Here is a 25,657-nt window from a genome sequence, read left to right as displayed (position 1 = left end):
ATATGTACAGCTATGAGAACTCTTCAACCTACGTCTATAATGTTCATTTTTGTTTATTTTGGCATTGCACAATGTCATGTGTTTCTCTGATTGTTAACGACTTCTTTTCACTAAATATGTTGCCTGCATGTGTACTGATTGATATATTGTACTTTAGTCTGGAAGAACATACGTTTTAATGCTTTGTACCATTTTTTTAAGTTTGTAAGCCAATTGCTACTAATATTTTCAGTTTGTTCTAATGTGTGCTGTTACACCACTGTCCCATGTTAGTTGAGGGTTGCGCGTTCACTAAAATATTTAACCCACAACATTCTGTATGTGCATGTCTTAAGTCCGGAGCCAGTAGTCAAGTGGTTGTCGTTGGTTCATGTCTGTTGTATTTGATTTTCATAAATTGTATTGTTATAAATAAGCCATTGTTTTTTTATCATTTGAATTATTTCACATTTTTCAAGTCAGGACTTTTTATAACTGATCATATGGTATGGATTGTCTCATTGTTGAAGTATGTATGGTTGCCTATAATTGCTTGCATTCACTTCATTTGAACTTTGGTAGATAGTTGTCTCATTGTGTATCGAATCTCCTAATTTTTATACTTGTTCCAAACTTTTAACATGTAGACTTTTCAATAGTTGGAAAATCTTAGGGGTGGTTACTGTCAAATAATCTCAATGAAAATATGATGTGCTAATGTTTAAACTTCTGCATTCCAAATATCATTGACCTTTCAGAAGTAGTGTCCTTTAAGTTGGTGGCTCTTCATCTTTTATATAAGATTTGGATTTCAAATATTTTGGCCACGAGCATCACTGAAGAGAATGTATTGTCGAAATGCGCATCTGGTGCAGGAAAATTGGTACCGTAATTTTATTAAACTAACCTAATCACAAACTTTAATGTGTAACCTATGCTAAAGTTTTCAAAGTCATAAAACCATGACTGAGTGGGAGTCCCAAATAATCTCAATGGAAATGCTTATAAAACTGGATACCAAATATCATTGATTTACAAAAAAAATCTATGAAACAAAGATGTTCTGCCTCTATTAAATGCAATATAGTAATGAAACAATAAATAGCTAGTATTGTATTGATGACATTTACAATTGGTACAAAATGGAACTTCACTTTTATTTTTGTAATTTTGCTGTTTTGATATTATAGCACTTTGAAAACATTTTGTAATCCACCATCCTACAGAAGGGGTCATAAACCTTAATCAGAAATGTTAACAACATTTGAATCTGCAATCAAAAACCAACATACTTAACGTTTTTTGTATGTCAAGGCAAGACAATAAGAACAAAACAACAGGTAAACATGTTTCATCATTTAATAATGTTAAGAGAATTAAACAATGTTTACTTTTACTATTTTAAAAAAGCAACATATGCACAATATCTTATAAAGAAATTCAATAGACATTAAATTATTAATAATAATTTAAATTATTAATAATAATTTAATAAGTCTAGCACTAGTGTAAGGGACATACCACATAACATATTCTAAAAAAGAAATTGACCCTACAGAATCAATTAATGTTTACATAAACAATTTAGAGATATATAATGTATTATTCATTAAAAAAATTTGTAAGGGTTCCGCGGAACCCAGTGTCTCGCCTATTTTTGCTGTAAATTGCAGGCTCAACAATAATGAGGAAAAAAATCAATAAAAATATTCCTCTTGTTACTATTTTATGATTGTAAGAAAATCTAAGTCCATTTAAAAGTAAATTACAGAAAAAACGGAGTAATCTTTTTACAAACTTTACTTCTGGATACAATCTAATATGATCATAAATAAGCTTCTGTCCAAGTTTGGTACAAACCCAGTATAGTTTAATTAAGAAAGTTATTAAAATTTTAAAAACTTTAACCACAGAGTGAATGTAATGGTTCCCCGCAGAAAAACTAAGTCCATTTAAAAGTAAAATATGGAAAAAATGGATTTATTTATTTACAAACTTTACTTCTGGATACAATCTTATGATCATAAATAAGCTTCGTCCAAGTTTGGTACAAACCCAGGATAGTTTAAGAAAGTTATTAAAATTTTAAAAACTTTAACCACAGAGTGAATGTAATGATTCCCCGCAGAAAAACTAAGTCCATTTAAAAGTAAAATATGGAAAAAATGGATTTATTTATTTACAAAATTTACTTCTGGATACTATCTTATGATCATAAACAAGCTTCTGTCCAAGTTTGGTACAAACCCAGGATAGTTTGAGAAAGTTATTAAAATTCAAAAAACTTTAACCACAGAGTGAATGTTTTGTTTCCCCGCAGAAAAAACTAAGTCCAATTATAGTAAAATATGGAAAAAATGGAATTTTATTTTTACAAAATTTACTTCTGGATATTATCTTATGATCATAAACAAGCTTCTGTCAAACTTTGGTAGAAATCCAGTATAGTTTAAGAAAGTTATTAAAATTTCAAAAACTTTAACCACAGAGTGAATATTTGTTGACGCCGCCGACGACGCCGACGACGACGGAATGTAGGATCGCTTAGTCTCGCTTTTTCGACTAAAGTCGAAGGCTCGACAAAAAAACCAATAATGATATTAAACAAAACAGACAATTATCCTAGTCTATAGATATACACCTGGACATTGTTCTTGAAAGAACTACTTCTAGTTGTGCCATAATGGACAAAAAAAATGACGTCTACATAAAAAAATCATAGCAAAACAATGTATCATATTTAATATAAAAAGAACATATACAGAAAATTATCCTGGTCTACCACCAATAAATTGATGTGCTTTAGCACCTGGCATATTCTTAAAAGGACTATTTAAAATAGGTCCATAATTAGGTGTAGGATAGGTGCCTTCATAAAATTGAGTTGATCTGTTAGATCGGAAGGCAGTACACTTTGGACAAATACATGTAGGTAAAGTATTAACCAGGTAATCATCATGTACAGTCTTAACTTCAAATATAAATTGTTTGAAATCATCAGAAGTTAAAATGTCTTCTGAATTGATGTCAAGCTTATCAAATAAGTAAAAATTGCTTATAATATCTGTATACGAAGGCATTAACCACAATGAATATATATCTTTATAATTTTTATTACAAATTCTTCTAGGCAATAGAAGTTTCACAAAATCTTTTTCAAGCTGAAAAAGTGTAATTAATGGGATCAGAAAACCCATTTTGCTATCTCTACATCTTTTAACATCTGCATCTAACTGTAATACATTTTTCATGAAAAACCTAGTGTAAAATTACGACTACAGTTTAATACACATGTATTTATATTAAGTTCTATACTTTTACTGCTACCATGTAATCGAACATATCCATTTACAACATCTAACAAATATTCACTACGTCTTAACACTAAATCTACTTTGGCCTGGGGCTGGATGGTGACCATACTTGATTCACCATCCTGACCAAAGTTAAATTTTAAAACAATTGTATCCATGATTTAGCAAAGACAATCCTCTTTCCTTTTTGTATTCCCACTATTAATATGAATAGTTTCCTCTTAAGATGATAATGTGACCCGCCCCAAAAAGGAATGAGGAATGTCTTATAATGCCTCATGTTTACACTGTTCATATACAAAAAATTATCCTGGTCTACCACCACCAAATTTGTATGCTTTAGCACCTGGCATATTCTTAAAAGGACTATTTGAAATAGGTCCATAACAAGGTGTAGGATAAGTGCCTTCATTAAATTGAGTTGATCTATTAGATCGGAAGGCAGTACACTTTTGACAAATACATGTAGGTAAAGTATTAACCACATTATCATCATGTACAGTCTTAACTTCAAATATAAATTATTGAAATCATCATAAGTTAAAATGTCTTCGGAATTGACATCAAACTTATCAAATAAGTAAAAATTGCTTATAATATCCGTATACGAAGGCATTAACCACAATGAATATATATCTTTATAATTTTTTTTACAAATTCTTCTAGGCAATAGAAGTTTCACAAAATCTTTTTCAAGCTGAAAAAGTGTAATTAATGGGATCAGAAAACCCAGTTTGCTATCTCTACATCTTTTAACATCTGCATCTAACTGTAATACATTTTTCATGAAAAAACCTAGAGTAAAATTAAGATACAATTTTACATATCTATTTTTGATTCTGTACTATTCACTATTACCATGTAGGCATGTGCTATGATGTTGAAAATAAAAAAAATAGAGGCTCATGAGAGCCTGAATCGCTCAACTGGCTTTGATTATATTATTTGAACATTTGTATTTAGTACTCATAGGGTTCTATGTTAAACAAAGTACCCCCACTGTCAGCCATGGTAGATGACGGATCAGCTACAAAGTAACAACACTTAGTCAGCACCTTGTAAGGGTCATTCGTGCCATGTATGTTTTTTTTCCATTCAGTGGTTCTCTAGAAGAAGACATTTGTATTTATTTTAGATAGGGTCCTATATTAAACTAAGTTCCCTGCTGGTTGTCATCTTCAATGATGGATGAACTACAAAATCGTAACACTTGGTCAGCACCTCATAAAAAACATTCATTTAATGTTTGGTTTCAAACCTTGAATCTGTTTTCTACAAGAAGAAATTTGTATGTATTTCCTTTAGGGTCCTATGTTAAACTAGCTTTAAAACCAGGATTAATCCACTATTTTCTACATTCGCAAATGCTGTACCAAATCAGGAATATGACAGTTGCTTTCCATTCGTTTGATGTGTTTTAGCCTCCCCACTCCCAACTTTTTTTTGCCATTTGACTTTCCATTTAGAATTTTCCTTGGAGTTAAGTATTTTTGTTGTTTTACTTTTAAGTGGTTCCCTAAAAGAAGACATTTGTATGCATTTTCCATAATATTCTATGTTAAACTAAGTCCCCTGATGGCAGACATCTTGGACGATGGATCCGATACGTAGGTAACAAAATTTGGTAAGCAATTCATGAGGAACATTCATGCCATGTTTGGTTTCATTCCATTCAGTGGTTCTCTAAAAGAAGACATTTTTATCTATTTCCTATAGGATCCTATGTTAAACTAAGTCCCCTGCTGGCGTCCATGTTGGATAATCTAGTTGGCTACAAAGTAACAACACATGGTCAGCACCTCAAAAGGATCATTCATACCATGTTTGGTTTCATTCCATTTAGTGGTTCTCTTAAAGAAGACATTTGTATGTATTTCCCATAGAGTCCTATGTTAAACTAAGCCCCACTCTGGCGGCCATCCTGGATGATTGATCTGCTACAAAGTAATAATACCTGGTCAGCACCTCAAAAGAAACATTCATGCCATATTTGGTTTCATCCCATTCAGTGGTTCTCTAATAGAAGTTAAAAATGTAAAAAGTTAACAGACAAGGGACGACAGACGCCAAGTGATGAGAAAAGCCTCACTTGACCTTTTAAGTCAGGTGAGCTAAAAATATAAAAATACATGAAGGCAAGGATTCGAATGAACAAGTTTCAGAATTACTTTAATGACGCTAATAGCATGAGGCAAAGTAACAACCAAAATCTTTACTTAACATCTTTCATAATCTAAGAAAACTTATCTTTCTGACATAAAATCAATTTTAAGTAATTAAATCAAAACCATTCTTGAATCTCAATCAAAATTAGTTCTGGTGTTACTTTCCACATTCTGGCTAATGACGCTAACAGCATGAGGAAATGAACATCAGAAATCTTTACTAAACTTCTTTCATAATCTAAGAAAACTTATCTTTCTGACATTAAATCAATTTTAAGTAATAAAATCAAACCCATTTCTTAAATCTTAATCAAAATGAGTTCTGGTGTTACTTTCCACATTCTGGCTAATGACGCTAACAGTATGAGGAAAGAAACATCTGAAATCTTTACTAAACATCTTTTTAAATCTAAGAAAACTTATCTTTCTGACATTAAATCAATTTTAAGTAATAAAATCAAAACCATTTCTTGAATCTCAATCAAAATGAGTTCTGGTGTTACTTTCCACATTCTGGCTAATGACGCTAACAGTATGAGGAAAGAAACATCCGAAATCTTTACGAAACATCTTTCTTAATCTAAGAAAACTTATTTTTCTGACATTAAATCAATTTTTAGTAATAAAATCAAAACCATTTCTTGAATCTCAATCAAAATGAGTTCTGGTGTTACTTTCCACATTCTGGCTAATGACGCTAACAGCATGAGGAAAGTAACATTAGAAATCTTTACTCAACATCTTTCATAGTGTAAGAAAATTTATCTTTCTGACATTAAATCAATTTTTAGTAATAAAATCAAAACTATTTCTTAATCTCAATTAAATTGAGTTCTGGTGTTACTTTCAATATTCAGGCTTATGATGCTAACAGCATGAGGAAAGAAACATTTTCTGGTTAAATGATAATGAATTTTACAAAACTGTCTATTACCTTATTCTATAATAAGGCTTTATATTTCTGCACATTGTTCTGTTTAAAGTCATCTGGAAAATATTGTGCTTTTGTAAATCCAATACACTTTCTATCTGTTTCAATCTTTTCTTCATTTGCCCTTTGACAGTTTAGTTGTTTATCAAATCTATACATTTTCCAATATCAGTTACTGTATTAATATCAGTTAATCTTATTCTGAGTTCCTTCTTCACCCACATTCTGGCTAATGACGCTAACAGTATGAGGAAAGTTGCATCAGAAATCTTTACTTAACATCTTTCTTAATCTAAGAAAACTTTTCTTTCTGACATTAAATCAATTTTAAGTAATAAAATCAAAACCATTTCTTGAATCTCAATCAAAATGAGTTCTGGTGTTACTTTCCACATTCTGGCTAATGACGCTAACAGTATGAGGAAAGAAACATCAGAAATCTTTACTAAACATCTTTCTTAATCTAAGAAAACTTATCTTTCTGACATTAAAACAATTTTTAGTAATAAAATCAAAACCATTTCTTGAATCTCAATCAAAATGAGTTCTGGTGTTACTTTCCACATTCTGGCTAATGACGCTAACAGCATGAGGAAATGAACATACGAAATCTTTACTAAACATCTTTCTTAATCTCAGAAAACTTATCTTTCTGACATTAAATCAATTTTTAGTAATAAAATCAAAACTATTTCTTGAATCTTAATCAAAATGAGTTCTGGTGTTACTTTCCACATTCTGGCTAATGACGCTAACAGTATGAGGAAAGAAACATCTGAAATCTTTACTAAACATCTTTCTTAATCTAAGAAAACTTATCTTTCTGACATTAAATCAATTTTAAGTAATAAAATCAAAACCATTACTTGAATCTCAACCAAAATGAGTTCTGGTGTTACTTTCCACATTCTGGCTAATGACGCTAACAGCATGAGGAAAGTAACATTAGAAATCTTTACTAAACATCTTTCTTAATCTAAGAAAACTTATCTTTCTGACATTAAATCAATTTTTAGTAATAAAATCAAAACTATTTCTTGAATCTCAATTAAATTGAGTTCTGGTGTTACTTTCAATATTCAGGCTTATGACAATATTCAGGCTTATGATGCTAACAGCATGAGGAAAGAAACATTTTCTGGTTAAATGATAACGAATTTTACAAAACTGTCTATTACCTCATTCTAATAATAAGGCTTTATATTTCTGCACATTGTTCTGTTTAAAGTCATCTGGAAAATATTGTGCTTTTGTAAATCCAATACACTTTCTATCTGTTTCAATCTTTTCTTCATTTGCCCTTTGACAGTTTAGTTGTTTTTTAAATCTATATATTTTCCAATATCAGTTACTGTATTAATATCAGTTAATCTTATTCTGAGTTCCTTCTTCACAGATGAACCTAAAATTAAAACTTTACAATATAAATTACATTTAATCAACAATAACTATGACAAAAGTAGCATGAGATAATAATTATAATGTTTATTATCATATCTTCCTGTGCAAATAAAATGTACACAATGATTTTTTTTTCCTCTCCAATATATAATTAAGTTAAACTTTTTTTTAGTTTCAAAAACAGACCTCTCCCTTCCTTAACAAAATAAAAGAATTTATATATATATACATAAGATTTAATTTTTGAACTTTTTACCAGTATCATTTCTATTATTTGTAAATTCAGTGGATCTCATCAAACAAGTGAATCAGTGAGCTACCACTCATTAATGATACCCCACCCCCAGCTAAAAGAAAAGGAATAATAGGAAGTTGTTGAGTGATGAATCTGAAAATGTATCACATGATAATAGCCTTCGAAAATTTTACGGACGCCATCACGAGTTGGTTGACCGTTATGGAATAACCGTTTCACAAATGATATCGGATATGTTCCTTACGTCGTAACTACAATCCCCTTCCCTTTCATGAATTTGACCTACCAAATTAGACTATTTACCGGATTTGTAATCACATAAGCAACACGACGGGTGCTGCATGTGGAGCAGGATCTGCTTACCCTTCCGGAGCACCTGAGATCACCCCTAGTTTTTGGTGGGGTTCGTGTTGTTTATTCTTTAGTTTTCTATGTTGTGTCATGTGTACTATTGTTTTTCTGTTTGTCTTTTTTCATTTTTAGCCATGGCGTTGTCAGTTTGTTTTAGATTTACGAGTTTGACTGTCCCTTTGGTATCTTTCGTTCCTCTTTTTTTTGCATATATAAACCTGATAAACATAGATAACCACATTGCAGAAAGCCTTGATGTGTAGTTCCAGAGAAAAATGCAACACAAATTTACACCTTACATATGTAAAAATATGCAAGTGTTTGGTAAACAGGAAATAGTCAAAAGATAAATCTGAATACAGTATAGACCTTGATGCCAAATTTCAGAAAGCCTTGATCTGTAATCCCTGAGAAAACTGTGACAACTTTGTTAATATGTGTTAAAATTATAAGTGTTCAGTAAACAGGAAGTTATTAAGTGATGAATCTGAAATGCATCACAGGGTAAAGCTCCCTCATATAAACCTGGATACCAATTTTGATGAAGCCTTGATGTGTAGTTCCTAAGAAAAATGCGACAAAAATTTCATGAGACTGACTGACGGACAAATGGACGGACAGACAGACAGACAGAGGTCAAACAGTATACCCCTTTTTTTAAAGTGTGGATATAATTATATGAAAGTGACAGTTAAACAATCATGCAAAATAAAACTATTGATGAACATAGATGTGAAAGCCATGTATGCTTTTTCTATATGAGGTATATGTAAATAGAGTTGTATTTTGAATTTTTATCAGATTTTGAATGCATTATTAAGGTCTCTCTATACATCATTGGAATAAAAAAAATGTAATAATGTTCAAAATGCTTATAAAAAGCACCAGATATTTGCTTTTTTTCTTTATTTTAAGTATTGATTTTCCAAAAACTCAAAAGAAATCAAGAAGTCATGTTAGGTAAAGTAAAAGAAAATGTCACCTTGTGGTTTTTCTTTTATCTCCACTTCATCTTCAATTGCAGGGATGGAAACTTCTGGAATTGCTGTAATACAAGATTGTGCTTAAATAAAAAAACTGGAGTTATGAAGTTAATAAATACAAAGGATCATACTGTTAAAAATGTTACCCTAGTAACTCAGAAAAAAGCTTAAACCAAATTTATTATTTGAAAATTACATTGAAGTTTGCTAAAATAAAGGCAATAGTAGTATACGGCTGTTCAAAAGTCATAAATCGATTTAGAGAAAACAAATCCAAATTACAAACTATAACCACTTAGGAAACACATCAACTATAAAGGAAACAACATAAACACTGAAGTGCAACAGAAACAAACTATTTGATAAAAATGACATATTCCTGACTTGGTACATAACATTTAAAAAGAAATGGTGGGTTGAACATTGTTTTATGGCTAGCTTAAACATATATCCTTTCAGATCTGAGATCACAAAAACTAAGGTTATTAACAGGACAGATTTTGAGAAATAGATTGCATGATCTACATAAATTATTTCTATAAATGAAATATGAAAGCCATTCATGCTATATCATTGTCGAGTTAGGTCAACATCCGGTATAGGAGTACATTTTTCCAAATGTTATTGCTATGTAAGGAGTATAGCATATACTTATTCCCTTGACAATCCACCGTTGAAATGTAAAATTGTAAAGTAGCTGAACAGTAAACGGAACAAACATCAAAATATGAAGAATTGGTTTCAAGGTGTTATAATCGAAATTCCTTATCCTTGATCCCTTTTCATAGTGAATATTGACTGGCTAAAATGCCAGGAGTCTAAAAAAACTGTTAACACAGCAAAATGTCTCGCCTTTTTGTTATTTTGATGGTAAAATGCAAATGTTGAAATCAAAATAGGAATACTTTTACATGTAAGTTATGGAAAATATTCTAAACTAAGCAAAAACATCAAAGTCAATAGACCATGACTAATGAGGCATGTACAAATCTCCATGAAAATGACATAGGGGGGGTAACTTCCAATTAAAGGGTATACAGGGATGTGCCAAAAATATGGGCCATGATTTTGGAAGATTCTATATTAAAATGCCCCTACTTTTTAACCAATTCTATATTAAAAGGCATTGAGTTTGATAACTTATATTGATTTGGGGTATATTCTTCATATATTCTATATAAATACACTTTTGGAAATGTTAAATTAATGGCCAGATGTGGTAAAATTTGAGATTTTTTCCTGTGAAACAAACTAAAAAGTAGATAACAAAAATAAACTCCAAGAGTGCCATTTTTTTTTATGTTTTCATGTAAAATCCTGGGTCATATTTACAATATTGTATATAAGTATAGGTCATTCTTTGTATGTAATTATATAAATATGGGTACCAAAGTTCAGTGTATGCTATATTAGAATGGGTACATTTTTTAAGGCAAAAATGGCACACCCCTACCAAAAACATATCGAAGTAACATTTAGCATAGAACGGCCTCTAGTAATGAAGGTTAAAAATAATTTCTTATTGACCATACTCAACTGCACTAACCATTATTTCAGGTCAGAATCATTTAGTTACACCATTAACCTGTTTTTACATTTTTTTCTTGTTTCATTCAATACCGAATAATACATACCAAAGGCTTTTACAGGCGAATCATTACTTGAAAATGAATACACATCACGCTTTCCTACAAATATAAAGAAAGAACCAGTTAAATCTGCATTCTACTGAATACAGTATTTTTTAGTTGAAATGTATTTATATGTTAAATATACACATGTAAAAATATTCTCCATAAAGAAAAAATACCTTAATTAAATATTAACAAAAACTACTTTTTTTTCATTCAAAATAGTACATTCCAAGATCACAAAATTATTTGTCAAAATGTTTTCCATGATTTTATGCTTGCAACTTTAAATAAAAAAAACAAGAGGCTCTAAAGAGCCTGTACCGTTCACCTGTAATTTTTTGCTTAAATCTTTCACCAAGCATTATTTTTGCTTATCTATCTTTATTATGAGTGCTTAAAAATGCAATCTTCAAAAGCAAAAAAAAATGCATTTAACCTCTTTGTTTTAACTTTAGCCATAGTGACTATGTTTCTTGGTGTACAAGGAAATAAAACGTAAACTTCTTATTAGATACTTTAAAACTTTTTCAGCCTTATTAAGTTTAGCAATAGTTGATCCAGCAGTTTCATAAAACTTTCAAAAGTTGACAAACATGGTGAACAAATTGTCAAAAAACTTTAAAGTGCAATAACTCTTTCAGGGGTCAATTGACAATTTTTGTCATTTGAGTTATTTGCAGGTAAAACTTGCTGAACATTTTTGCTGTTTACAGTTTATCTTTATCTAAGACAATATTCAAGATAGTAAGAAAACTGCAAATTTCTTTAAAATCATCAATTTAGTGGCAGCAAACCAACAATTAGTTGTTCAATTCTTCTATTTTTAGCCATGGCAGGCAAGTTTATTGATGGATCAAAACTAAGGATACAATTTATAAACTAGATACCTAAGGAAAATTCAGTTAAAGTTTGGAAGTATTTGGCTAAGTAGAAGATATTTGAAATAGTTTACGATGACGACAACGGACAACGATGACAGATGACATAGAAGGACGACGCCGACAGACACAAAGTGATGGCAGATGAGCTGAAAAAATTAAATTGAAAATAAATTTGTGGTAATTTCTTACAATAACCATTGCTCCATAATGGATATAACAAGTCAAACAACGTCAACCTTTTTTTTCAATTTTGTTTCGCAAATATGTTGTTTTATCAGAGATATGAATACTTAATCAGTAGTGAAACTTACTTTTTAAGGATTTTTTCCTTTTACACGTGTTGCCAGTCTTTGTAAATTCAACATTACTCTTAGATATATCTTCTGAATTACCTGAAATTAAGAATAAAGAAAGATGCATAAATGTAAAAGTAGTGCCAGTATACATTTCAAAGTTCCTATTTGAATAGAGACACCACATTTACTAAAGTATGATATTTGTTCACAATACCAATATCTTGCTTGTAGTTATTTAGAGGATTTTCTAATATTTTTTTATAGGTAAATATCCTACCAAATATTTGATATAGATTGTTTTTCATTTTTAACTAGTGCTTTTTCCCATATTAATTAGTGACAGAGCAGGGATTATAAAGTGATGCAATACATCTTCAACTGAATTTGTGTAGAATAATTATAATGGAAACATACTTGATGATTTGGCTTCTCTTCCCACATCTTTTCTGTTTTTAAAACAGTTTCTTCCTATAAAACAAAGGTTATTTATTATATACTAAGTAGTAAATACAGATAACTTGTATGTGTAATACGATCAATAGCAATCATGCTGTATCAGCCATCTGTGATGTTATAGATATCAGTCACAGTTGCAGAGGCTGTTATCACATACCTTATCTGTATGACATCAAGTCATCAATATCAGTCACGGTTGAACAGCTTTATCAAACTCATTTTTATTACCACATGTTATGTGAAAAACATCTACTTGAGGTTCAAATGTATATAATAAAGTGTCAATATCACACAAGGTATCAACCAGAGAGCACATGGGATTATATTGGTGTCTTTGGTTGATAAGGGTGTGATATTGAAAAAGCCATATGATATTCTCTATATTATATGTTTTTCAGGTTTCAGAAAGGGTATATACTGTGACATTCCCAGCTTCGGGTATATATCATATATTATGCTTAGTTGGTATACTTGGTCTTCTGTTGGGCATTGTCACAATAATAGACACACCACTTGTTATTATTATCTTGCCAGAAAGATGTTTTGTATTTGATGTATATTCTACCTTTTGATCCACATAAAGCTTTCCCCTTGTTGCTTCCTGAGACTTTGTCCATTTCCTTATTCCTCTCAACTTGTTTGCAGTTATATGCTGAAAGAAAATATTAAAATTAGTAAAACAGTTATACATCCTATAGATATCAATCTTGTAAATGCAAATTTTGTTGTTATTGTAAATAACTTCGAAGGGGTCAAAAAGAAAGTTTCATTTTTGTTTGTATTTACTAATAGAAAATAGACAACTGATTTACTACAGATGTCAATTAACAGCATCATAAGAACATGCCTAATAACAACAACAAATACTTTTCCAACATAGTGTGGAAACTGCTTTGAAAATATTACAGGAGCACCTGATTTCATTTTCCTATTGCTAAATCTAAAGGTTCTTTAAATATTTTACATCTTATTTTTTTGGGGCCATACATAGTCATGATAGTGTTGTCTGTGTTTTTCAAAATTATGGTTTTTGATACCCCTTTTAGTATCTCATTTTATTACATGATTCATTGATAAGTCATCAAATTACAATTTTCTTCAAACAGATTAACTGTAATATAAATATATCCCTTTCAGGACTGTAACAGGAAAGACACAAAGACTAAAACAAATTTCAAATCTAGATTGTACTATTACCCCCAGGATAGGATATCTTTAAACACTTCTATATATTAAAAAAATCCAATTTATCTTCATGCCAATAAAATAATAAATGCTGCATCACACTATTATTTATACCTTGTAAAATATTAAGGACATTTGTGACAACCATCCATGCATCATCGGTAAAATATTTTTTGGACATTTTCTGATAAACAGGATCTAAAAGTATTTCCATATCATTATACAACGTGTCCGGACGTGTCTCTACTTCATCTTCTTCAATTTGTTTGCCATATAACTCAGCTTTCATGTAAGCAGCTTCATCCACTATTATTTTTATAAATTCTGAAAGACAATTATATCAGATTATTACATGGCATTTTTCATATTGCATGTATTATCAGCCCTAGGTTCAATATCAGCCCTCGAGCCATGCGGCTCTTGGGCTGATATTGACTGAGGGCTGATAATACATGCGATATGAAAAATGCCATGTTATGATCTTTTTATCATATGCTTCAAAAGTGGAGAAAAATAACAGATTCATATTTTGATCCTTTTGTGTGGTTCCAAAATAGAAGTTCAAAGAGTGAAAAAATATTTAAATATGGACGAATCGACAAAAAAATACATAATAAACACTGTTTGGAAATTAACATTTTTGAAGTAACTCTCTAAATATAGTTTGAAACTTTGAAAATGCATTTTTTTTAATAATATGTGTGTTTGTTTTGGTGACCTTCTGCTGTTGTGTTTTTTTGTTTGGTCGGGTTGTTGTCTCTTTGACACATTCCCCATTTCCATTCTCAATCTAATTGTTTTGTTTTGTATGTTTTGTTTTGTTTGTTTGTTTTTTGTTTTGTTTTTTTTTTACTTTCCAGTATCCAAATAATTGTTTTGTACACTACTAATTGTAATGTTTTTCATTGAAAACGTAGCATTGTGGTGTATTTTCCGGAATTTGCTGAGTATCACCGGAATGCCATGCGATAACGTTACGGAAAAGCATGTGATAAACTTTTCATATCAGCCCGCTAAGCATCAATTCGAAAAATATGGAATTAACGTTCATTTAATGCTATTACCATACAGTAAAATTCATAAGTTATTTAGTCTAAGTATATGATAAATAAAATTATTGCATAGCAATATAATATTTTCCACAGAAAGTTACCAAAAGTTAGCGTGCAATAACTTCCAATATTGCACTAGTGCAATAAATCTTCAAAATTCATGACGTCATCAACGACAAAATCTTAGTTTAAACCAATTTTCACTTTCAAATATTATAAAAAGTAGTAAAACAATTAAAGTCATCAGTCATTAAATAACTTGTAAGGTGTAATACCACAATTCCCCCTCCCTCCCTTATTAGCTATGTTAAATTTGCACTTTACAAAAAATTGTGAAGAATTTATCTCTGTTTCAAATAAAGACATACTTGGCTTGAGTAAAGTTTTATCCTGTCCAGTACTACAGAAAAAAAATCACATAACATTTCATTGCATATAAGATAATAACCATCACTGGAAGTTAACCAATCAAATTTCATCCATTGTTTTCCTAAGTGTGTTCAAAAATTTAGTTAACATGTAACCTCAAGTATCCAAAATATTTTATAGAATTGTCAGATATAAAACAATGGTGCTTTGAAACACCCAAGGTATATGTTTATGACTCAGAAATATTTTTTACTGCAATGACATGTAGGTCTTATTTCCTACAACTGTCAAATTCAAGGGAATATTTGTATTTACCCCTTTTCGTATGAAACTGAATGTGGAGTATATGAATTGGTAGTATTACACCTAAAAATAGAACTATACCATCTGCTGAAGTTTTAGGTGTCCTCTTTTCTTTCAGGTTTATATCTGTGTAGCCATCTGAAGTTTTAGATTGCTCTTCTTCTGGGTTTAAATCTTTGTAGCTCGTCAAACCATCATATATTGAGTCCTTGTTTAAAATATCTATAATTAAAGAGGATGCTCCATCATTGTATTCATTTAGGTTTTCTAAAAATTTGTATGCAATAAAATACAATTGAACAAATTTGAATAAAGAGTCAAGGACAAAATTTGATGCAATAATCTGTTATCATGTAGACCTATTGAACTTAACAGATTTTTTAGAACAATAATTTGACATGGTAAGTTTTGCTTGCAAAAATTAATACCTACTATCATAGCCTTTTCCTGACATCTAAAAATATTACTTGCCTGATCCTTTTTCACTAGCTAAACTATCTACTAGGGTTCTGCTCATCAGTGGACTAGCATTAACTGAAATAAGGATTGACAATATCAATAAATCTTAAAAAAAAATCAGTTTATACCTAAAAAAAAAAGCTGACTTCAGACATTGAATTGGTTCTGATCTATGCAATCCTATATTCATCTATATATTACTGATTTCACAATACTGTAAAAAACTGGTAACATTCTTTATGTGCATGTCCTAAGTCAGGAGCCTGTAGTTCAGTGGCTATCATTGGTTGCTCCTTATTGCTTGCATCCACTTCATTTGAACTTTGATATATAGGTGTCTCATTGGCAATCATACCACATCTCTTATTTTTATAAGATGATCAAATTATCATAATGAAAGAAGTTTTTGAATATTAAATATCAAGAATATATGGCCTCCCTGCTCTTCATTATTATGAAATTGAATACATTTTTGTTCTTTTCTTCTATGAAAAAAAATAATTGTGCTTCTTCACTACAATTATTTTGTTCTAATATATTAAAATCAACAGATCTGTTTGAAATATATCATTACATCACATGCAAAGCTTTTGATTGTCTAGAACTGATTATAAATGGGATATTACCTTGCTTCTTTTGACTAGACTTTGAAGTAAATCTTGTTATTGAGTATCTATTTGAGGAAGCTCTTGTTTCATCTGGGCTATCTGGTATAACTAAATAAACAAAATAAAAAAACATGAGTAAAGATTTAAGGATTTTTTTTTGTCCATAAACAATGCAAAGAATTGATCTAAAATTCATCAATATTCACTTACTGACCAAAAATCACCTGGATATCTACAGACATAAGAACAAATCATGACAAATGTTGAGAATTTATAATTAGGAATGGACAGACACATGTAACAATATGACCCAAGTGTTTTAACATTAAAAGTGTCCTGTTCCATCAATAGTTTTAACATTAAAAGTGTCCTGTTCCATCAAGAGTTTTAACATTAAAAGTGTCCTGTCCTATCAAGAGTTTTAACATTAAAAGTGTCCTGTTCCAACAAGTGTTTTAACATTAAAAGTGTCCTGTTCCATCAAGTGTTTTAACATTAAAAGTGTCCTGTTCCATCAACATCCATCCTAAACACCACAAAAACTATTAAATTAATATATATATATAGTTTAATTCCCACTTGTAATTGCCGTTGTAAGAGCAAGATGTAACAATCCATGTATCTTATATGTTAGTGGTTTATTTGCATACCAGTTTCATCATCTTCATCTTCATCCGAAAGCTGTTCACTATTTGAGTAAATGTCATCATGACCAAATATACTTGATATACCTTAAATAATAAAGAACACACAAAATATCACAATGTCTGCCATAAATGTTGTGTCCTTAACAATATCTTTTACATGCCTAGGCCGTAATAGCATTCTGATACTAAATAAAAATTGTATAAATTCAGATCAATAAGGGCTGTTCCAGAAATGACTATGTCCCCCCAGGGACGGCACTTTTTTTTAACCCCCACCACCCACAGAAATAAAATTTAATTAGAACAGCACTCCCTTTGCATTTTGGTATAACTAACAAATACAACCACCCACATAATATTTTAAAAAATTGCCTTCCCTGGGGGGACATAGTATTTTCTGGAACAGCCCTAACCAGTAAATGGGTGAAGTCAATAGACTTTTCCAAAAAAAAATAATAGAAATAGAATAAAAAAAGTGTTTGTTTAAATAATCAAACTTATCTATTATTTCAAGTCCTTTTGAAATTAACTTTTCTCACACAAAAAATCAATCTTTTAATTTGGCTCATTAAAACGTCACATGTAAGATGTTTTAGACCTGTTCAATATAAACCATATACCTTTGAGTGGTCTTCTTTCTATTTTATTAGTCTTTTCAATGAAATCTATATTCTTTTGGCTACCTAAAATTAAAAGACTTTGATTAAACAGAGCAGTAGTTCAGTAGTTTCAGAGAAGAAGATTTTTTTAGGTAGCATTGTTATGATGAACAAATCGTGTAAAATTGTCAATAAAGGACAATAACTCCTTAAGGGGTCAATTAACAATATTGGTAATGTTAACTTATTTGTAGATCTTACTTTGCTGATCATTTTTACTGTTTACAGTTTATCTTTATCTTTAATAATATTCAAGATAATGACCAAAAACTGCAAAATTTCCTTAAAATTACCAATTAAGTGGCAGCAACCCAACAACAGGTTGTTTGATTCATCTGAAAATTTCAGAGCTGATAGATCTTGATCTAATGAACATTTTTACCCATGTCAGATTTGCTCTTAAAGATTTAGGTTTTGAGATATAAGCCAAAAACTGCATTTTATCCCTATGTTCTATTTAAACCATGGCGGCCATGTTTTTTTGATGAAATAGAAATAAAACACAAACTTTATTCAAGATACTCAAATGATCATTCATCTTAAGTTTGGTTGGAATTGGTTCAGTAGTTTCAGAGGAAAAGATCTTTAAAATAGTTTACAATGACAACAACGACAGACGATGACGGACACCAAGTGATAGGTGAGCATAAAATCAAAAATTAAAATAAAATTCTCATTTAAGAATTATAGGTAAATAAACCATTTTTTTTACCAAATATTATTGTTTTCCTTTCTAACATGTCTAACAAAACTATATTATAAATATTGAAAAAAATATATACCAAACAATTTATCTTTTAACTGTTCACTTGTAAATGTTACTTCTTGTTGGTCCCATGTAAATTTAAAACAAAGACAGCTTCCGGGCATTGGTTTCTGGTTAACATAAATTTTGGTTGAAGTGTCAGAAAATTCTATTCTGGCTGTTACATCTTTTCTATGCTGAAATAAAAACATAATATTCACAGATAACAGTTATTTTGTCAGTAAGTGAATGTAAAAAAAATAAGGTATAAAATAAAGCAATTGGGGCATGGAGGTTTATATTGTCCAGCATAACCAATTTGTTTATAAGGTGTAAAACATTCTACTACAACCTTTTTTTCTTTTGAAATGTAACCTAACTGATTTCTGAATATTCCTAGTATTGAAACGTGATATTTTAATTTAGGTTGAATCAATTTTAATTTAGGTTGAATCATTATAATGTAAGTTAACATTTTTTTTCTAATATCACTGTCAATATTTTATATTTTATATTTTATCAGACACTTTTTTTTTGCTTTAGAAATTCTTTCAAAAATGTTTATAACTGCATACCTTTCTTACTTTCTTCTGTCTTTCTAAACAACTTCTTGAAAAATATTGCCAGTCTTTTTTTTCTAATTCTGTTAATGACAAATTATGTAAACACACATATGCATCACTATTCGTTAATCCTCTTAAACATGTAAATTTTGATGCTGGTAGAGTTGTCTTTTTTAAACAGATGTCTTTATATAAGCCATAGCAATTATTTGGAAGACATGCAAGAAACTTGATGATATTTTTTCCATCGACTGCATTTTTCTAAAAATAAAAAAAAAACATATACAAATCATTCAATACATCTCACAGTCATAATTAATATAGTTAACTTGATGAGCAGTATGGTCCAATTGTCCAATTCAACCTAAACTTCTTTTCAGAAAATATCTTGAAACATGCATAAAAATTATCAAGTTGTGTGCCCCTTTTTATTTGTCTTAAAAGTTTCTTTTTAGAAGGTAGATAAAGCTGTTTGTTTTTCAATTTGTTTTTAATCCATATTAATTTCTGTTTCACAGTTAATATTGATTATCAATACAATAATTGGATCTCAGTCTGATGGTAACAAAATTAAATGTGCTGCATTAAGTTAAATATAAAAAAGACTAGCTAGTTGCATAATATCAAGACTGCATGGTTGTCCTTCTCCAGACATCTTAATTGTTTACTGTGTTGGTTTGTGTGTGTGCTTTATTATATCAGCTTCATCAAAATGAATGTACGTGTATTCCCTACACATATGTTATTTATTCATGTCAAAGGACAAACAACTTTGATTAATATCAATCTTTAATTATTTTACCTCTTTCAAGTTCAGCATACAGGCAAACATATTTTTAAAACCTTTTGGGGTTTTAGGAGGCTCCTCTTTTTGACTAGTCTTTGTCATGGAATACAATTTTCTTCTGATTAGATCCACCTTCTGATAATCAGCAAATTTGACAAATGAGCTGGTGTCCTCATTTCGGCTTATACCAAGAAACAATGCCTCATCTTCAGTCAGGTCACAATATATATTTACGCCTCTAAATCTAAATGTTGGGTCTTTTGTCTTTCTATAAGCTGCTTTTTGAGCCTTTATGCTATGGTTGCCATCAATGACATGGATTTTATATGTTGATAATTTGTCAAAGCTAAAATTTTGTAAATTTACATCTACAAAGCCTACAATATTAGGGGCATTTTCAACAGCAACAGAATTCTTTTCTATCATTTTTGCCGTCAAAGCTTTAACAAAATTTGGATCAACTTCTCTTACTCTGTATGAAGGAGGTGGTGGATGTAATAAAAATACATCTAAAGACTTGAAGGCTACCATTTTTCTGCTGAGGGAGGTTATTAAGTCATCCCTACTGACATCTTGCTTATCCCCTGTCTCTTCATCACTTGAAACAGGATATTCATCAGATTTATAAGAGGTTCCAGAAGTTTCTTCTTCCCTTGCAGCTAGGTTTCCTAAGGTGTCATCTCCAGAAGTTTCTTCTTCCCTTGCAGCTAGGTTTCCTAAGGTGTCATCTCCAGAAGTTTCTTCTTCCCTTGCAGCTAGGTTTCCTAAGGTGTCATCTCCACTATTTGTATCAGGCGATTTCTTAGGATATGTTTTCAGGATATTTTCAGTAACTCCATTTTCTTCATTTAAACTACTATCAAAAAATTCGATAGAATCACCTTCCTCTTCCTCTTCATCATCATAATCACTATTAGGTGCGACCCTACAATAAGTAGTATACTGTGGATTCATTTATTTTCATGATTCTGACCATTCTGACCAAAAATATACCCCTTGCCCCCCCCCCCCCCCCCCCCCCCCCCCCCACACCCCCATGAGAAAAAATGTGATAGGGTGATTATTCCAATGAATAAAAACATCCCTAATTTTTTTCCAGTTTTTTTCTACAACATGCACTCTAATGGTATAGCTTATCTTGAACATTTGACTGTTGAATGTTGTAAAACATTTTATCATCAGACACTTTACACTAGTGGTCTCTCCCAGTTTTCCCCCCACAAATTTCAAAAAGTGTCATGGAAAACAGCCAAATTTGAAATACCATCTATAAAAAAATTATAGCATCACATCCAAAACACAATTTATACAAAAAATATTTCAGATAGCATATAGCATCACACTGCCATGATGCTATAAAGCCCTGGGGAGAACACTGCTCTCCCCGTAGGTCCTTATAGTTTTTACAAAGGTACTATCTGAATAAGTTTTTAATAGAAGGTTAATATAAACATGATAAATTTGGTGTCATAATTTAAAGATATAAATATATCCAATAATGACACCATTACATTTTTCTATGCTCGAATAATTTACAGCATATATATATGTCATAATGACTGACACTTATTCATTGTTGAACATGTTATGTTTACTTCTAAAATATCAATTTTTTTCTAGTTTTGTATTATACCAATATCAAAATTTGTAATCAAACTGGTTTTAATCTAAAAACAAAAATGTAAATGTTCAAATGTGTAAATTCTGTGTACTACTGAGCCTGCTATCAAATCAAATTGGAAAAATAATGAAATCTATAACATGTATAATAGCTGTATTCCAGTGTTTTAAATGTTGTGTATCTTTAACTTCGTTATCTATTTGGCCTAACAATTATTTTGAATCGACCATCACTGATGAGTCTTTTAAAATAGATGAAACGTGTGTATAGCGTAGTATAAATTATAAGCCAGAGTACCTTTGATATGTATTTGCATATATAATTAGATAAGTATTTTGAATATCTCAAATATCTAAAGGACTCTTTTTTCTTTGCGATGGGACATCATGCCTATATAAGATTTAAATTAATTTACCAATTCAAGAAGCTGCCAACGTTCTCCCAAAATTGATACAGATCAATGACATTTTCAATTACTTTCTTATACAGCAAGGTTTTCTTGAATCTGTTCACAAGTAACTTAATGCTAGTTTGACCTAATGAAACCTGTAAATCATTCAATAAAAGATTCAATGTCAAATAAAATACTTCACAATACAAGGTAAATTTTACAATTTATTTAATTTTGCTTAATACAATGTAATATGTGGTCCAAATAGTTATTAATATCATATATTCAAAGGATTTGATCATGAATCCTTTTGTTATAAAACCATTTTTTTTTATCTTTATAAGCAACATAAGAAGAATGACGATGACATTTCTTTATATACATATATATTGTATTTGTTCAATTTATTCACTTTTAATTACTTGAACAATTAAGATCTAGGTTATTTTTGAAGATTATCACATGATTATATATTGACCTTTGAAAATGATTCATGTCTTTTGAGATTTATGATTTAGGCTGCAGTTTCATTCCCACATAGTATAATAAATTTATCTCCTAATAAGGCAGCAACCATTTGATATTCTAGGGGTGCTATGGATTGGAAGTTTGTTTCGGGAAGATATGGAAAAAATAATTTGACTCATCACTGAAGAGAAAAAAGAAGTTTGTTTTAACAAGTGTGAACACAGACAAGCATGGATAGTATCAGCATTCTGAGAGTATTGCATGGCAAAACATAGTCCCCTACCAGTTAAAATACATTGTTCCTGAAAACAAAATTTGAAATTGATGTGTAAATTGTCATGTTAAACTATAGATACCAAATATCAAATCCATATAACGGTAGTCAAGCATGACTGAAATTGATAAATTGTGTGAGTTTTCTAGGTCCAAGAAGCATATACATGTTTGTAACTCTGCTTAATATCACCAAATCAGATCAAAATTTAAACTTGATATGTAACTTTTAATTGTAAAACTTTAAACCAAATATCAAATTCAAATCTTTAAGTATGACAAAAAAAATAGTGGAAAATTTATTTCTTGCATGAATTTTCTAAGTCCTAGGACCCTTATTCTGCAAAAAAATCATCAGACTGGAACATAATTTGCACTTGACCTGTAACTTGTCATGGTTTAACTATATGCCAAATTTCAAGTCAATATCTTTAAGCATTAAAAAACAAAATGTGGAAAATCAATTATTTGAGTGAATTTTCTAAGTCCAAGGACCATAACTCTGCAAAAAATCATCAGAGCAGAACAAAATTCAAACTTGATCTATAACTTATCATGGTTAAACTATAGGGCAAATAAAAAGTCAATACCTTCAGGCATGACATGAAAAAGTGTGGAAAACAGATTACTTATGTGATTTTTCTAAGTCCAAGGCCATAACTCTGCAAAAAATTATCAGACCGGAACTAAATTAGAACTTGATCTGTAACTTCTCATGGTTATACTATATATATACCAAATATCAAACCATTATCTTCAAGCATGACAAAAAAAGTGTGGAAAGCTGATTTGCTGGACAGACAGACTGACTGACAGACGGTACGACAGACAAACGAAAAAAGGGCAGAGTGCAAACCTAAAGTCCCCTTCTACTTCGTTGGTAGGGGACTAAAAAAATTACAATGATTGTTTTCAATAGATGGTGAAATTGTTTTTCATTGGCCCTGGAAAAATTACCAAAGGATAAAAAGTTATTTTGGCTCAATGTAAAAAAGTATCCATAGCCAACCCCAGAAAATCAAATGGTTGCTGCCTAAATAACTAAATTTTGCTTTAGTTTAATACATTGTATTTTACAGACTCTTGTTCATTTATTGATTACTTTTTTCCCATAGCATTGTCAGTTTGTTTTTTTTGATGATCACTTCAAAATAGTCTCTTCCACCTCTCTTGTACATTATATACCTAAAATCTAGTATTTATCAAATAATTATCTTTGAAAATTGCACGACAAATCTGACTGTTATATATGTTTTGAAGGCATCTCCTTATTGGTAATACACAAATTACTAAAACTTTACCGTTATACGAGTGTCATCATCTTTTACAGGAAAGATTGATGTTATTGATGAAGATTTTGGTAGGACACTGTGATGTTCTGGATGTATCTTTCCTACAAAAAAAGCTTACATGTATATTGAAATTCATTATTGAAACATTCAGTCTTCACCAGGACATGAATACAAAGTCAATGATTTTTGTTTTGTTGCAATTAAAGAAACCTAATCATGCAGCATGCTTCTGCTTTAACCTAAGTTATATCCATGAAAGCCAAAATAAACAAATGTTAAATGATTTCTACCTGTATAAAAATATGTAAGCACCGTGAGCACTGTGGGTCAGTTTATTGAAAAACAAGAATGTACAGGCATGTAGTGAATGCAGTGTCTAACTAAACCTCTGACACAGTTTGTCAACTACTGTACATGTGGATTCATTATTATTTGTGGGATACCAATTTTCGTGGATTTCGTGAGTACAGATAAACGACGAATGCAAGTGTTCAACAAAGAACAAAATAATCCCTTATTTTTAGAAGTTATAAGTCAGTATGTTCAAGTATATACATAAATCTAATAACTCCTTGCTATCTGAAGCACTCACATTTTACTAAGAATAAAAATGTTGGTCTGGGTGTTTTGATAGTTTGGCAAAATATTAAGATGTTGATTTTGTATTAATTATTCTTTGCACAGGTACTTGTGGACAGGATACACTTTGGGTGCCCCTGAGTGGGAATATCCCGAATGACCCCCCCCCCCCCCCCCCCCCCCCCCCCATGTAGTTTAATTTTGATTTATTTTTTATTAAACGTTTATTTAAATTGTTTTCACTGGGAATATATATGTCGAAGTTACTGACAAACAGCATTTGAGATTGTTGCCAGTCGACTGATATGTATATAGATATATGTTAAGTTACTGACTTTGTCAGTAACTTTGACATATATATTCCCAGTGAAAACAATTTAAATGAACGTTTAATATTATATTTTATAATAAAAAATAAATAAAAATTAAACTACATGGGGGTCATTCGGGATATAAGGGTATCCTGTCCACAAATACCTGTGGTTCTTTTGATAAAGCGTAAATACGAGGGGTTTCCAGTTTATTACCTGTTTACATATTGTACTGCGTAGCGAGAATGGCTGAGTAGTGATTGACTTCGAACGGCTTCATTTGGTCGACGGAAATGATTCAACGATTTTAATTGAAATATCTACTCGGAAAAGACGTGTAATTTTTCCGATTATATAGCTACTCAACAAAAATACTACGACGTCTATTTTATTTCTTTTTCGTGACGCCTTAGCTATAGCCTTCATAGAAGTTATATTTATTTGGACTAGAGATCCAACTGAACTGATGAATGGCCGTGCTTATATTTTAAAACCCAATTAAAAAGAGTTGTATCAGAGACATATAATACAATATATATGTATTATATGTCTCTGGTTGTATCAACTATTATCAAACTCTTATGATGATTTTACTGAATAAATAACTTAGATCTATATGAAAATAATAAAATACATCTATATAAATTTCTTAAATCTAATATAAATAACCAAATGAAATACTACATATCACACCCAAG

At 30.5% G+C, this 25,657-nt stretch overlaps 1 protein-coding gene across 1 annotated transcript; it reads right to left on the bottom strand.

The window, feature by feature from the left end:
- Positions 1 to 1,320: 1,320 nt before the first annotated feature.
- LOC143059655 (uncharacterized) lies at positions 1,321 to 25,244 on the bottom strand. The gene is made up of 18 exons (XM_076233182.1): positions 25,176 to 25,244; positions 24,079 to 24,170; positions 22,061 to 22,191; positions 20,040 to 20,949; positions 19,250 to 19,498; positions 18,712 to 18,871; positions 17,891 to 17,953; positions 17,274 to 17,354; positions 16,642 to 16,731; positions 16,028 to 16,090; positions 15,638 to 15,778; positions 13,947 to 14,156; positions 13,213 to 13,299; positions 12,606 to 12,659; positions 12,207 to 12,287; positions 11,015 to 11,068; positions 9,380 to 9,442; positions 1,321 to 7,791 (listed from the first exon to the last, which is right to left on the bottom strand). The coding sequence occupies exons 4-18, from the start codon at positions 20,553 to 20,555 to the stop codon at positions 7,700 to 7,702; spliced, it is 2,004 nt and encodes a 667-aa protein (XP_076089297.1). The 5' UTR covers positions 20,556 to 20,949; positions 22,061 to 22,191; positions 24,079 to 24,170; positions 25,176 to 25,244; the 3' UTR covers positions 1,321 to 7,699.
- Between the last annotated feature and the right edge of the window lie 413 nt (positions 25,245 to 25,657).

This window comes from Mytilus galloprovincialis, chromosome 14, assembly GCF_965363235.1.
Source record: "Mytilus galloprovincialis chromosome 14, xbMytGall1.hap1.1, whole genome shotgun sequence".
Classification (NCBI taxonomy): domain Eukaryota; kingdom Metazoa; phylum Mollusca; class Bivalvia; order Mytilida; family Mytilidae; genus Mytilus; species Mytilus galloprovincialis.
This window is presented reverse-complemented; position numbering and strand designations above follow the sequence as displayed.